This window comes from Aythya fuligula, chromosome 3 (genome assembly GCF_009819795.1).
Source record: "Aythya fuligula isolate bAytFul2 chromosome 3, bAytFul2.pri, whole genome shotgun sequence".
NCBI lineage: Eukaryota > Metazoa > Chordata > Aves > Anseriformes > Anatidae > Aythya > Aythya fuligula.
Genome location: NC_045561.1, coordinates 60,552,424 through 60,567,879, shown reverse-complemented (window position 1 = coordinate 60,567,879; position 15,456 = coordinate 60,552,424). Strand labels below are relative to the sequence as shown.

The following is a 15,456-nucleotide window of genomic DNA, read 5'->3' as shown; positions in this document are numbered from 1 at the left end:
TTTGTATTAGTCTGTGGGCTTCTGTATGCCTGCTGGGTCTCTGGGAAGTCAACCCTACATAGCAATAGCTCTGGGAAGGCTGTTATGCTCCTGAAAGTCTGCCTACTGTCATCACAGAAGCTGTCCTTGCAGCACCATCCTTTAAAAGCATGCGGTGCATTCCCTTCTTGGTATCCAGAAAGGCTGACTGTTGGTATTTGATAGTTAAATGTTCTAGGAGCTGTAGATACGGAGAAAGATAGTTTGAATGAGAAGATAGCCTTTGCTTCAGAGAATTTTCAGACCAAATGCCAAGTAAGACAAGAGATGAAAAATGAACACAGGCAAAGGGGAAGAACATAGGAAGCAATTAATAGATAAAGATCAATTCTCAACTTCCTCCCCTTCCTAGCCTCCTGGCTGGGCTGTAGGAAGTTTCAGAGAACTTGGGAAACAGCATGGACCCCAAATTGTCTAAGTGTGATAAAAGCATGATTATCTCTATTCCTTGTACATTAGCGATAAAATGAAAGAATCCTTGGGATGGATTCATCTGGTCAAGTGCGGACAGCTAAAAAGTGGGTATGACTGAGCCAGTTTTCTTGACCCTGTGGCTAGTTGTAAGGCATCACTCATTTCATGCTAAAAGGGTGCTAAGATAAGGTAGATAATGTGCAGTCTGAAAATGCCTGTTTCTTTGCATTGACTGTGGAGGTAGTCAGAGCAACCAGCTTGGACATTCACCGTCAGATGAATGACACCACAGATGTCTGAAGTTGGAGGAATTGAATCTGACGGCGTTATCCTTTCTCCTTCTGCACACTTCTGCAAGCGTCAAATATAAATGACCTGTACTTCTTGACAGACAGCACGTATTGAACATGCAGGTGATGAAATACATGATAACAGCCCTTTTGGGAAGAAAGATGAACAGCTAAAAAGTTGAATCTGGCTGGGCATTCGTATAATTTTGTCGTGGCTCTGTCCTAGCCCAGTAAAATGGCTTTTTCAAGTCAGAGTCTGTTTTGGACTTTCCTAACCACCAAATTTCTTACTGAAGCACATGTAGAAGTTTACATGAATGAAATAATACTCGAGCGCTGAAGCAGCGAGTGGTCTCCTGAAACATTTTGCACTGTTATTTTTTTTGTTTTGTTTTGTTTTGTTTTTTGTGCGTGTTTTTGTATCTGGAAGGGGGATGTAAGCACCATCTAGACCATTTCAAATAGGAGATTTTATTTAGTCCTATTTAATTTCTTTCATTTATAATCTAAGCTTAGCTTAAGAAATAGGATGGACCACAAAATAGTATCTTTTACATTTTTTGCTGGGTTTTGGATCTCCTTCCATGGCCTGTCTCTCCCCCAGGATGTACGGCTTAGACCTGTCTGGTCTATTTAGATAGGAACTTAGTTTACATATGAGACATTGCTATGGTTCATTGCTGTCCCTCTGATGACAGCCACATAATGTTGCGGGCAGAGAATGGCTGCTGTTCTGCCTCTTGATAGCAGTTAAATTTCAACAACATGGAAAATCAACTTCCAAAGCAGCTTTCTGAAGATATAGCCAAGTATCCAGCATTAATGCACCTTAAGGTCTCTACTGCAGTGTTATTATAAAAATGTAAACCCTTTTCATTTCTGAAAGGTAGCTGTACGGAGACAGGCAATATTGGCCTGCTTTGCTTTCCAGTATGGCTTTAATTATAATGCACTAGACCATTTTCCATGCACTAAATCACTAACACTGATAACCAAATGCCTTGTATAATTCCTTTCATTTGTTGCTCTGAAAGTCTGGCACAAACATGAAGCATATGCAATGCAGAGCTCCTCAGGAGGGGTTGGTGGCTGCAGAAAGGGATTGCTTAGATGTGTTGAAGAGACCACTGTGGGTATAGAAACCGACTTTCTGCACTACGTAGACCTAAAATCTCATCTGGAAATTTTGGTGAAGCCAAAAGGACTTCAGAATATTTCAGATCTGTTGTCTTCAGCCAATACCCAGGTGTCACCTGCACCTGAGTGGAACAGGAGTTGGAGGAAATGGCTTTATTCCTCCAAACATTAAATGAGACAATGAATTCTCCGGGGGGGGCATCTTTTCCTGACTTTTGTGCACAGGAGCATCATGAGATTGGCTGGATCGCTGGGACAAGCCTGCTGCCATCTCAGGCAGTGCTGGGCAGGCCCATGACTGCTAGATCTCGGTGTGGGTTTCTTAAGTGCTGCTGGAATAGGGATCTAAGCAAGGCGAGTTTGTTATTCAGCTGGATGACCTGACAGTCAGGTTTCTCTGTGCAGTGACAGCAGAGAGGCTAACGGCAACCTGGTAACAAGTCTCTTGGTAATGTGATAGAAAGAAGCTGTTTTCTTCAGTCTATTTTCAAGTTACGTTTTCTATGTCAGTGCATTTTTTTAAATATTATTATCAGTGCTCTAGGCTACTTCTTGCTTGCCACAATTTGATTGGAATTTGGTGGACTTAAGCATTTTTTTGCTTTCATCTGTAAAAAGCAAGAAATACAGCTCTATGAAACGGGAAAGCAATTTGTAATAGAAATTTCTCCTAGTAGAAGAAGTGATGCAGCAAGCATTTGAGAGTGTTCAGATTTGGGGCTACAGAGAGCTACTAGATAATTGTATGAACAATTATTTTTTGTATTAGATGGTGTGAGTCGCTGAAATTGTTAGTTGTATAAATGAGACATCCTGCATTATTGATCAGGCTTCTTTTCATCGGACTGGAAGTGTACATTTCCCTTTTACACGGCTACGTATCTGATCTGAACCCGACATGCAATGATTCATTCATATGTCTAGGGTTTTGTTTCTGTTTTCATTAAGAAAAGCTAAGTACTGAAGTGTGTTTAAAATAAAACCGCATTATCTGTCTCTCATGGACTACCCTTGCTTTGCAGGAGCATAGTCACTGACACAATCAGATCAGTAGTCTGTCAAATTTAGTGTTTTCCCTCTGAATAATAGTGAGCACTTAATGTTTCAGAAGTCTAACAAATCTAGTCAAATCTTCAACTGAGCAATGTTATACGTAAAAGCTATAGTCCTTTCTGACCTTGTAAGTTGGTTTAGTCACTATATGAGGCGTAGTTACTTCTATTAATTAAAAGCAGAGAAAAAGAATATTGAAATACAATCTTTAAAGGCCTTGAAGTCAAACCTGCATGTTAATGACATTTTATTTGCTGTTCCACAATACTGTGACAGTTGTAATATTATCCATTTTAATTTTGCTCAGAGGAGTTGGATTTCAAATAAACCTATTTCAAAAAGAAGCATGAGAAAACAGCTGAACAGAAGCCATCATCCTATTAGTACCATGGGTTGTCTAATAAGGTGCCATGAATAAACATTTTGACCTTGACAAGTTACAGAAGAAAGGAGAAAAAAATGTAGGTATTCCTTATAGTCTTACAATTTTTCTTCAGAGACAGAATTCTTAGGTAGCTTTGGTGAAATCCATCACCTGTAATATTAATTCCTTTAAAAAGCAAAAAAATGCATATTAGTGAAGTCTCTTTACGCTATGGTTTTAGAATTGAGGAGTCTCTGAAGTCAATAATTTATGTGGAATAAATACTAAAAGCCTTATTATCTCAGAATAATCAATGTTTGGCTGAAGCTTGAGAACACTAATAGCTAATCTTAAAAGTCCAGATCCAGTTTCATTTGAAAAAATGGCAGAACTCTTATTGATTTTAAAGGAAGGAGGAAGAGGCCAAAAAACATTGCTTTGAGAGGTAATTTTAGATAATCTGTTGAAGACATCCGTAAAATGGCAGAAAACTTGACTTTGACTCTCTGCATAATGCTATATGATATATTTCAGCGGGCAGGAGGTCTTTGTGTTAGAATGCCATATATCTGTGTGAAGAAGCCTTGGGGCTTCTTCAGCTTCTGTCCTCCAGGGTCTCTTGGAAGAGAGACCTTTCCTTTCCTTATCCTTTCTGCTGTGGGTAAGGCACAGCAAACCTTGTATTGCCCTTACTAAATCAATTCTGTTTTACAGTGCATATCTTTGATCACAGTTTTTTTTGGGGAGTAGGGACTATTTATCCATAGTGTGGACTGTCATTGCTGAGTGGAAGAATTTTTGTACTGAAGCCCTTTCTTTTGTACTGGAGCCCTTCCCCATTGTTTTACTGATGGAGCAGGAGGATACCCTGCAACTCCACAGAGTAGCAAAGAAGAAAAGCTTTCCCCTAGTGGGGAAAAGGCAGCATCAGGAAACAGCCTCTTGATAAGCAGATATCGCTAAGTAGGGAAGTAGGACAGATACCCTGAGACAGCATCTGGCAGAGACAGGGAGGAGACGTGAACCCTCCTTTCCAGAGAAAGCCTGAGAAGCAGCTGTAGGGATCCAGCTCCTAAAAAGAGCCTGAAGTTGTGAAACTGAGTAACACTTAAGTGCTGAGCTCACACTGATTTCAGTCTTAACGAGTGCTAAATTTAGTGTAACTTATGCTCTTTAATAGAGTCCTAGTCTAATTTAGGAGTATAGCAGCCTCGAAGAAGCTTGGAAATTTAAGCAGTTTGCTGCCTTTTTCCACCTCAGAATTACTTTTTTTGCTCCTAAAAATAGAAAACAAAATACTGATCTTGGCAAAGCACATTTGACGGTCAGTTTGGCAGATAGACTTAGCTGTCTTTTCATCCATTTACTTCTGTAAGCCATCAGATGGTAATATCAATGAAATAAAAACTGTGATGATATTGCTAAGTGATTTAAGAATACCCTCTTTAATAAACTGCAGTTTATTTTCTTCATACATTTAAAGTAGTGAGCGACGTTCTCTCATTTCTCATTCAGTGGCACATTAAGACAGATCTGACCAAGTATTTTTAGTTGGAGATTTGGAGCGGCTAAAGTCAGAAATCCTCTTAATAAAAATAGGAGCTTTTTTTAAACTATCTTTTATACCATTGTAATTCCATTGACTCCACAAGATTTATTTCTAATACATTCTGATAAGAAAGGAGTAGCAGGTTGTGGGCACTTTTATTTTTCTTCATGCTTTGAGGGTAATGTCATCAGTGTTCCCGAATCATTCTAATGAAAGCACTATTTTGTACCACATTTATTTTTTCCTATTTTGATGGTATACTGCAATACATAGGTAAATAAGTACCAAATATATACAACACGTATTTATTTTCCTGATGATGGGGATAGTTTTATGCTTTTTTTCTGACCATCACAAGTTAAGTTGGGCTTCCCATAGGACTACAAGATGAGTTGGAGTATGAAATTGGCAGGTTAGAGCCAAGTCAGAGGTACTCTGTAACCTTCAGCAATTTTCATCAAATATTAAGCTTCTGTCTTCCAAGGAAATATTTCTTAGTAAACTGTGTTTACCAGCAGCTTTCGGATTTCAGCCTTATGCTTTTTTTTTTTTTTTTTTTTAATTATTATTATTATTAAATGAAGCAAGGTTGTAGGGAGAGAGACCATCTTTTATTAGACCAGCTCACACTTCTGGATGAAAAACAGAATAAAAATCCATCTTCAGTTTTGAAACAGAAGTGAATTTCAAGCCAAATGTAGGCTGGGGACAATTGTTTTGGGTTTAGGCCTATGTCTCTTTGTTGACTACAGCGGCAGCCTAGAGTGAGCAACTCAGATTTAGGCAGGTAACTTTTAGACATCTGAAGTGAATCTTCCTCAAGGCTCCGTGACTAGCCGCGGGACCCAGGGCTATCTGCATTGCCAAGGCATGTTCCCAGGAGCTTCTTGGACATACACCTCTGCTTTGGGATGGGGAAGAAAAGAGCTCAGTGGATGCAGGCCCTGCCATTCTACTTGGTCTCGGTGCCAGCAGGCAGAGTGGGACCTGTCTTGTTTAGCCAGCATCAACACAGGCTCTGTCACTTGGGAGTGGGGACTTGCGAGTCCCTAAGCCTTAAAAATCTGCATCCGGATGCCATCTTCAAAAGTGCCTCCTTTGCTCTAGCTTGACTCTGAAAACAAGATGAGATCTTGCCTGACATCTGACCTTTAAAAGAAGTAATCGTTCTGTATCTATCCATGAATTTGGTCTCTGGGCATTAAATTCAAACAGAGATTATACTCTTAAATGTTTGTATGGATCTCTGCTGTTCTTTGTTATTCTCTGCTAAAACAATGCCATTGCTATAGATTTTTTCCCCTTTGGTTTAAGAAGCATTGGGAAACCTTAGTAGCTCTACCTTGTTTTAAAATGAGATTCTGTTCACTGCAGCAAATAACTAGATGCTGGATATCTGAGTTCCCCAGGAAACTTACGTGGCATTGAGTTTGTGCTTGCAAGCTGCCCTTTCTTTCATTATATAAGGAAATAATGGTCTCTATGAAAGTCAAGTGGAAGATAAGATCAGCATGGTGGGCTGGTAATTACATAAAGTGATGTTCAGTCATTAGACAAAATGTACAGTTGATCCTATGGCTTAGATGTGGGCGAGGAATATGATCTAACTTCACTGGTATAAAAGAAAGATGCAGCTTTTTCGTGCATCAGTTTCAGGAAGGTACATCCACACATCAAGGACAGCTTACATCGAACACCATCCTGCAGTTTCTCAGCTGATTCATTCTTGGTGAACAAGGGAGGTAATATATTTTTATTTTTCTGCTAAAGGGGAACAATTACATGCTTTTGACATCCTCTTCCCTCTCTCTACAAAACTTTTTTTCTCCTTCCATTCTGTCAAAGTTCTTGCTCTGAAAACTAACTGAAAAGGTTGTATTGGAGCTAAGACATCAGTACTTGGGGTTAAACTAATTTTGTAAGTAATAGAAAACAAGGTTGTAGGATTGCATGACAGCTAAATGGTGATATTTTGTGATTTCTGATTGCATCTGGTGATGCTTGATTAATAACCTGTTTTTCCCCTGGTCAACAGTACTGCTGTCAGATGTCAAATGTTATGCAGTTTCTGGTAATAACACATCTTTTAGAGTCTTTGAATTTCGAGTCATGACTAAACATAAAGGGGATAAAATGTTAGTCAAGATTTCTTATTCTTCAGTGGTTTCCTAACAGGTTGCTGCATACAAGTCGCAGCCAGAAGCGAGGTCCTGGCACTTCGTCATTGCTGTGGCACAATATGTCACTGCTGAGTGCTTTGGGAAGAAATGAGCACAGTGTGCAGAGTGTTTCGGTCTTGCTGGGCACAACATCACCACAGTCAGAATATACAAAAAAAAATATAGAGGGGCATCTCAAGTTTATGCTGAAGACCTGAGATTATTTCATACAGTCAGTACAAAGCAGACCCATCTAACATAGCTCTCTGGCATGTCTCTGCAAGGATGCAGACCACAGAATTTTAGTAGGAATTCTGGTACCAGGGAGCATGACATGACTGTAAAGGCATCCACAAAGTCCCAAGTGCACGTGACAAGAAGACCTGTTTGCAGTCACTGATGATCAGCTGTCCTTGTTGTGATAAATGGTAATTTGATAACTTTTTTTTTTTTTTTTTTTTTTTTACAGAAAAATACAAGTTATTGTAAATAGTGAGGTGAGACTGACTGCTGGGGAACATTTGAAATTACCGTCTTTCCAAAGAGCTGCTAGAATTCACGCCTTCTATAGCATTCCAATGGCTTAAGACAATTAATAGGGCAAAGTAAAAGCTTGCTTTGATTTGATGGTGAAGTGGTGTGGCTGTTAACTGGGTTAGCAGCATGGGCACAGTCAGGAGAGCAAAGGGGTTGAAGAGCAGATGTGTTCCACAGAGCAGAATAAGTCCATCAGGCAAAATTGCTGTCACGTCGGAAGAGCAGAGAAGATCATGTCTGGGTTTTATTGACATGTATCTTTGTTGGTTTTAGTGTGAGCCTGACAGTCAAACTCAATAGAGGAAGTGCAAAACTGCAATTTCAATTCCCTTTTTGGTTAATGTAATTTAAACAACTTCCCTCTGGGATGGCCTCAAACCCTGATAATGTACCAAATCATAATGCTCTGCATTCTTAGCAAAATGAGGATGAAGAACGCCACCTTTATGGTGTGGGCAAAGGTGACTTTTGTCCAGGGAGGAAAGCGCAGAGAGCTGGCAGCTGCCTTTCAGGAACCTGAGAGCCCTGCTGAAAGCTCCTGTGAGGCTATCCTATCACCCACCCTTGACTGTCATTCTCAGCATGGCCACCTCAAATTCATTGGGTGGACACAGTCAGGTCAAGCTGGTTTGGGTCTGCCTTAAAGATCTGAAAGGAGGAAGGGGAGCAGAAAGCTTGTCTCATCAGAAAACCTGAACAAAAATCAGGACAAGTGCTGGATATGTTAAAATAAAAGCTGAGCCTGAAAATAAAAGCTGAAGCAGAGATTCTCACCTCACAGATTTGGTGGGCACTACCCTAGCCTGCCATGGCTGTCCCTTGGGATGCAATGTTGTGTTATGCAGGCTTTTTATTTTTGATTGTTTAAACATGCATCCCCAGTTTCCCATGGAAACTTCATTTCCTATGATTTTGTTATGCCTGGTCAGGCAAAGGCTGTGTTCTCCTCCTCCTGCCTTTGGCCTCAGCCTCATCTGCCTGGGCGTGAGCTCTCTCTGACTGCTGGAAGCATGACGCTCTCCTTGATTTTGTTTCCTTCATTGTCCTGACTTCAAAGCTACATTTTATGACCGGTGCTCCACTGCAGGCTGACTGCTTCCTTTGATGACTATCTTGCAGCCTGTTTGCTCAGAGAACCAAGACATGCTGACCTGTGCCTAGCAGCCTCACATCCCCACATATCTCTGGGGATTTGTGGGGTGATGGGGCATCCCCCTGTTAATCCATATGCTCTTTGCACACACTCCAGTGCTCCAGGTTTACTCAGTTAGGTGATCATATCAGGCAAGGAGCTTCGCTCCTTGGACCCCCTCAGGTTTGCATCTCTCTCCAGACATGAGCTGGCATTATCTGAATCACACTTTCCCTTCCTGACTTTCTACTCTCTTTATTTCGTAGGGATGTCAGTGCCTTCTCCAATAGTTTGGTGTGCTTAAATAACCTCTACACCAAATCTCAAAATTAATGTCTGTGTTGCTGGCATGATTGTCCTTTTCATTTTCGGGGTGCTGTGGAGCCTGCCATTCAGACACAGCCCAAACCAGCACTCAGTTGGCTTCCAGCACGGGCTGGGCCTGTGACTGCAGGAGCGAATAGACCTGCACGATCAGATAAGGTTTCTGAGGAGGCAGGTGAACAGGTTGGTGGTTGGGAGCTGTGGGCTCTGTGGTGCTGTGGGCTGCTTGGGATCACTGCCTGGGGCACATTGCTGAAGCCAGGTTGGAGCAAGTGCATGCACTGCTGCATGGTCACAGCAAAACACCCTTTCTTTAGGGTGGATGAAAAGAGTGATGAGCACAGAGACCCTCAGGGGATAATCTGCAAGGGAATGATCTGTTGTGAGGCACTCTGTCTCAGCAATCGAAAGACCTTATAACTAAATCCTCCAGGAGAAAGCTGTCCCACGGCAGGCTGGTTGCACAAAGGGGTGCTGCCTGGCTCCATGCTCTGCTGTGCAACTGAGTACTGCAGCATCCTTTCTGCAGTGTTTTTTCTCTGTGCACCCAATTGCTTCCTCGTGGGATGTGAGTAATGCCTGCTCACTTCTGAAGGAAGGGCTCAGGTCTGTGGTTTGGAAGAAAAGTCAGTTTTAAGTGGGAAGTTCTGTTTTCTGAATGAGAGACTGGGCAAAAACAGTCTGATTGGACACTGAAATTGCCAGTCCAATTGCTCAGAGAGATCTGAGGTTTTGTGTCCTCCTCCATGAAATCTTACTGGGAATAATAATAATAATAGAAAGACAAGAAAATTCATTTTTAAAAATTGAGCATAGAAACTGAGATTATATTCATATGGCCATAGCTTATATGCACTACATCTTTAATGTTATTGTCCCCCATTTATTCATATCAGAGGGATGCATAACTCTGTGGCACAGATTTGATCTGGATCAAATACAGCCACACAACTGCATGCCTGTTTGAATGACCCAGAGAACATGTGATACGATATGTATGGCCACTTCATCTCGTGTGCTAGCTGTACAAGAACAGATGTGCTGTGCAGGAGATATTGCACAAAATTAACCTACTGAAAAGATTTTTAAAAGTTTGAGCCAAGCAGGGTGTGTTTATACCAAACCCGCTTTCTGTACTTTTGATCTGTCGTTCAGAACTGAAAACCCAATTTGGTGTGTCAGTAAGACAAAGCCTGACAGAAATCTCAGTCCTTAAGATAACGGTGACTCTGAACTCCCTGTGACTCTCCTGACAAGGCCACCATACCACAGAGGTGGCTCTGGAGCTATTCAAAGCCCTTCTGAGCTCCCCCTGGGCACCCTGTCCCCTTGGGCTTTCTAGTTTTCTGTCACTGTAGAGGTCAGAGGAGCTTTTTTCCACCAAGGGACAGGACTGTGTAAATCTGTTCGTGAGGTCTTGGGTACTAAAGAGGTCGGTATTTGTACAAATAATCTGACTCTTGGCTCAGGAAATTATGATCTAATGTGAAATTATTTCCCTGAAATGAGTCTTTCCATGGCGCAGATACTGCAGATTCTGTTGTCTTCTCCATAAGCGTTTGATGTCTTTCTCCACTCTACCATAAATATTAGGCAGTTATGATACTTGAAGTTGATGTGCTATGGTTTATGTTAATATTCAGAAAAGATTGTTAAGGCTAGAAGGAAAGGCACATTCTTGTTATGATGGTGGTGATGAAATCAATTTTCTGAGGCTATAAAATGCACATCAGTATAGCACGTTTTCAGTTTCTGATCCTGTTTCTAAATTGTCTCTGTGACTTGCACTGAATGCTGTATTAGTGTGTAGCTTAGATCCTGGTTCCATACCCAGCGTGAAATAGTCCTTTAAAATGTGTTTACTTGTATTTCCAGGAAGATCATGGATTGCTACGGGAAGTATGCAGCTGTCACTTTGACCATTTTGTCTGTATTTCTGCATCTTCTTCATTCTTTCCCTGATGGAGAGTTTCTCATGCAGGGTAAGCTGCTCTCAGTGTTCAGAAATAGGACAATTATGAAGAGTAGTAATTAAATTTGTTTTATAGATATGGTCATAAATCTCATCATTCTGTTGCATTTATTGATGCTGAGGTACGAAAATTTAATTAACCAAAATAATTTTGCTGTAAGTATCCTTCCTATTCCTTCTTTAAACGTGGTTTCTCCAGGTCACAAGTCTCCCAAATGACAGTGTCCTCATCTTGATGTGTGTGATCTTAATCCTTGAAACATTAATAAATAGGAATGTTTCATTTTGTTGTACTTCTGACATCAAAATGGCAACGTGACACCAGGAATAGTAAAACAATAGCTCCTCATCATGTATTTCCTCAGTAGAGGAATATATTTCCTCAGTAGATCCCAGAATATGGGATGTTGGGACTGTAGCATTCTGTAAAAGAAGCATATTAGGGATATTTTGGGGTGTCTGAGGGTTTGTTTGTTTGTTTGTTTTGTTTTGTTTTTTTCACTTCCTTTGTATGCTCTGTGCTAACGCATGTAGCACTCTGTTCAGCTCTGGGGCCCCCAGCACAAGAAGGACATTCACCTATTAAAACGAATCCAGAGGAGGGCCACGAAGGTGATCAAGGGGCTGGAGCACCTCGCCTGTGAAGAGAGGCTGAGGGAGTTGGGGTTGTTCAGCCTGGAGAAGAGAAGGCTCTGGGGAGACCTTATAGCAGCCTGCCAGTTCCTAAAGGGGCCTACAGGAAAGCTGGGGAGGGACTCGTCAGGGAGTGGAGTGATAGAACAAGGAGGAATGGCTTTAAACTAAAAGAGGGTAGATTTATCTTAGCTATATGGAAGAAATTCTTCACTCACAGGGAGGTGAGGCCCTAGCACAGGTTGCCCAGAGAAGCTGTGGATGCCCCATCCCTGGAGGTGCTCAAGGCCAGGCTGGATGGGGCTTTGGGCAACCTGGGCTGGTGGGAGGTGTCCTTGCCCATGGCAGGGGGGTGGGCTTTGAGGTCCCTTCCAACCCAAACTATTCTATGATTCCGCGATTCTGTGAAATTGATCTCAAGCTTATAAATACCCTAGAAGTATGACCTTTATCCCTCTAGAACCTCTCACTGGATTCAAGGGTTAGGAACACTGTGGTGCAACCACAGAAACCTCTGCGTCACAGAAGTCACCCAGTACAGACCGTAGTTACAAGGGGATTTGGCTCTGAAAGACCCAAATGGGTTTAGTGGGACAAAGCTATGGTGTACAATAGTATATCATAGAGATTCCCAGCATTATGGAGGCTTCAGTCTAGCCTCTAATTCACACAATATGCTGAGCACCACTTCCCAGCAGGGACACGTGCACACTCCTCACTAACAAGGCCAGTGCCATAGAGTAACATAGAGAGAAAGTGCCTTTCCTAGCACCCACTCGTAAACAAACAATCCTCACACAAACATAAACACAACTTGATCCTGATTGTCCTCTCTGGCTGACCAGGACAGAGGTTTGTAGTGTTCATACATGTGGACACAGTATGGGTCCCTCCAGTAGATGGGCTTAGACCCTTGCTTTAAGCTCACCTCCATGTAGTAGCAGGTATCAAGATCTTGGTCTCCTCCAGTTGCACCTGAACCTACTTCCCACCAGGGCCATCAGACTATGGCTTTTCCTTTGCTGGTATTGAGAACTGAGTGCTCAACTTTCAATGACTAGGTTAGGAGGAGTTCCTCTGCCTGTCATTATTCCTCTCCATCACCAAGTCTCTGTGTTCAACCTTTAGTCTCATAATTTAACAAGCAAACACTCTGATAAAAAAGCATTTTCACACTTTAAATGATTTAATCTTGTAATAGTGTCGAGCATTTGCCTCCTGCCAATTGGGTTTCTTTAATTAGCCTTGAACTGAATATAGAAAAATGCAAGCTAAAAAAACGTCTTGGGATCAGTAGGCATTTTAAAAATTCTTGATAATAGAGCCTTGTCTGAAGACAAGTGATGTCTGAGAAGCACTAGTTCTTAATCTTGCTGTTGCTAGCTAACTACCTTTAGCTAGTAGGTTTTTTTAGGGAGAACTAGTGTAGTAGAAATGCCAAAAAAAAGATTTGTCAACAAAATTAAATTGGAAGAATAGAAAAAAAGCAATGCTTGTGCCTTAGCTGGAAAGCCACACTCTAGTTTTACAAATAGGGGATGTTGCAGAGTTGAAGGACCCTGAAGGGGAGAGCTTTTGTTTCTGTGCCTTTCTGTTTTGCACACATCAAACCGCAGAATGCAGCCAGTAATTCCTCTTAATGCTTGCACTTTCCCTCTCTTTTTGAAAATGAAAATACAGCTGGCCATCAAATAAAAGTCTTTTCTGTATATTTTTATGGCAGGTTGTCCAGAGTGCAAGCTAGGGGAGAACAGATTCTTTTCCAAACCAGGAGCACCCATTTACCAGTGCACTGGGTGCTGTTTCTCCCGGGCCTATCCCACTCCAATGAGGTCCAAGAAGACCATGCTCGTTCCAAAGAACATTACATCAGAAGCCACGTGCTGTGTAGCAAAGGCTTTCACCAAGGTGAGGATGTAGATGAGACCATTTAAGCTTGTTTTAGGTTGCAATTTTTAGCTGAAGTAGTGAATATAAATAAATACGTTTTTGCTGGAGAACACTGAACAGCTATTTGAAGGAAACATCCTTAGCATTATATCATCTGTGCTTGGGTTCATGCTTTTTTTTCTAAAGTGTTGGCCAGTACCAAGTCTGATATTCAGCTGGGATGTGGAAACTGGTGCAGTGCCATTGATTTCAGTGAAACTACTGTGACTTATAATGTGTGAAGGTCTGGTGGTGGATTTGTTGTCCCCTCATTTTTAACTCTCCTGGAGGTGTACCCTGTCCTTAAATGTCATACAATGTGGATTTTATTTTAATTAGTCATTTTCCTTGCTTCTTTCCTGCATAGGCAGGAGTCCTCTGGGAAGGTGGCTGGTCAATACTATCAATTGCATACATGGGAATGAGGGACCCAAACTGTCTGTGATTGTGTTTACTTTTGATAGTATAACCAGGAGGGAACTGTAAACATGTGCAACTACTTTCAGCATCTAACAGTCCTGGAAGGTTCTGCTATAGTTGATTGTTTTGGGAGTGATTCAGCTCCAGGTGAAGAAAACTTAAATTTGATGTAATCGATGGTGAGCTAGCTGATAGAAGCTAAGGTATCTATCATTGTGGTGATCTGACTCAGGATCAATGAGTGTGTTGACTAGACACTCAGTTCAGTTACCCACTCACAGATTCGGTGCTATTTGAGATACCCTGGGGTACCCAAAACATCTGTGTATGGCTGGCAGACACAGGACCCATAAAAGACCTTCTGCAGTGGCAGCTGGAGGCTTGGTGGGATCCTCTCTCCCATCTCAAATGTCAATCAACCTTGTGGTGTGTGCAGCTGGATAAAGCCCTGGGTCTCCTCTGTCTGCAATGAGAGCTAAATACCTGACTTACCTATACACCCTTACAGCTGAACCCATCCTGCCTCATCATCTGAGCAGAGCACAGATCTTTTTCTAGGCCACCAACATTATACCTGCCCTGAAACAGCAAGTAGAATTTGGTTGAGCTTAAAAATAACTCACAGTGTTTTGTGGTCTCTGTTTTTATATTCTCCATGGGAAGTATTCTAAGGGCACTTCCTGATTTTTCATAGATTGGTTACTTGACATTTTTTGAAAAATAGGTGCATGAAGAAGTGCCAAATTAAGGACACCAGGCTGCATGTCGCTACTGAAAACCATCTCATTACGGCTCCAAAAGCCACTGATGATGCAGCTTCAGCACTGGTGTTCAGAGGCCATTCTAGTTCATGTGCTTCATAGAGCCTGCATACTACTTGGGGTTAAGAAAAAGGTTTCAGAAATCTTTTGCTTGAGAATGTGGTTTTAACTGTGTAGCTAATCCTAATTATGTTTTTACATGTGTGTGTTTTCTTTTTTTTTAAGATTACCCTTAAGGACAATGTGAAGATAGAGAACCACACAGACTGTCACTGCAGTACCTGCTACTACCATAAATCCTAAAGCCTGTCCCTTTGTTAATGATCAAGGACAACGGTGAATGGAATATTTGTTTTTCAGCTTTTATAGCACTGCTGTGTAAAGTCTTATGTTTTCTGGTCAAGACACTGAGTAGGCCCTCGAATAAGATGGATGGCTGTTTTATTTCCTCTTTGCTTCTTCATGCATTTAAGTAAGTTTAACTATTTCTATTAGGGATAAAATATGGCACTTGCATGACAACCAAAGGCTCAATTTATTTTTAAAATAAACTGTCAGTTAAATTACCAATGTTTCTTGAGGAAAAACGATGATTTAATAGCTTAAAACAAACAAAAAATATGCTGGAGTTAACTTCTAGATTTTTTTTTTGAGGGAGGGGAGAGGGAAGGAAGGAGGAAGAGAGGGATGGAATAGTGTGCGGAAAAAGAAACAGTAATTTCCCCTTATTCATTTAGTGATGT

The 15,456-nt window shown here is 41.4% G+C and overlaps 1 protein-coding gene across 1 annotated transcript; it reads left to right on the top strand.

The window, feature by feature from the left end:
* The first annotated feature begins 10,880 nt into the window (after window positions 1–10,880).
* Window positions 10,881–15,016, top strand: CGA (glycoprotein hormones, alpha polypeptide). Its single transcript, XM_032185590.1, has 3 exons — window positions 10,881–10,980; window positions 13,327–13,511; window positions 14,939–15,016. The coding sequence occupies exons 1-3, from the start codon at window positions 10,881–10,883 to the stop codon at window positions 15,014–15,016; spliced, it is 363 nt and encodes a 120-aa protein (XP_032041481.1).
* Window positions 15,017–15,456: the final 440 nt, after the last annotated feature.

Coding starts and splice junctions, on each gene's coding strand:
- CGA (XM_032185590.1), top strand. CDS start 10,881: ATGGATTGCTACGGGAAGTATGCAGCTGTCACTTTGACCATTTTGTCT. Junction 10,981..13,326: donor TGGAGAGTTTCTCATGCAGG/GTAAGCTGCTCT, acceptor TTTTTATGGCAG/GTTGTCCAGAGTGCAAGCTA. Junction 13,512..14,938: donor TAGCAAAGGCTTTCACCAAG/GTGAGGATGTAG, acceptor TTTTTTTTTAAG/ATTACCCTTAAGGACAATGT.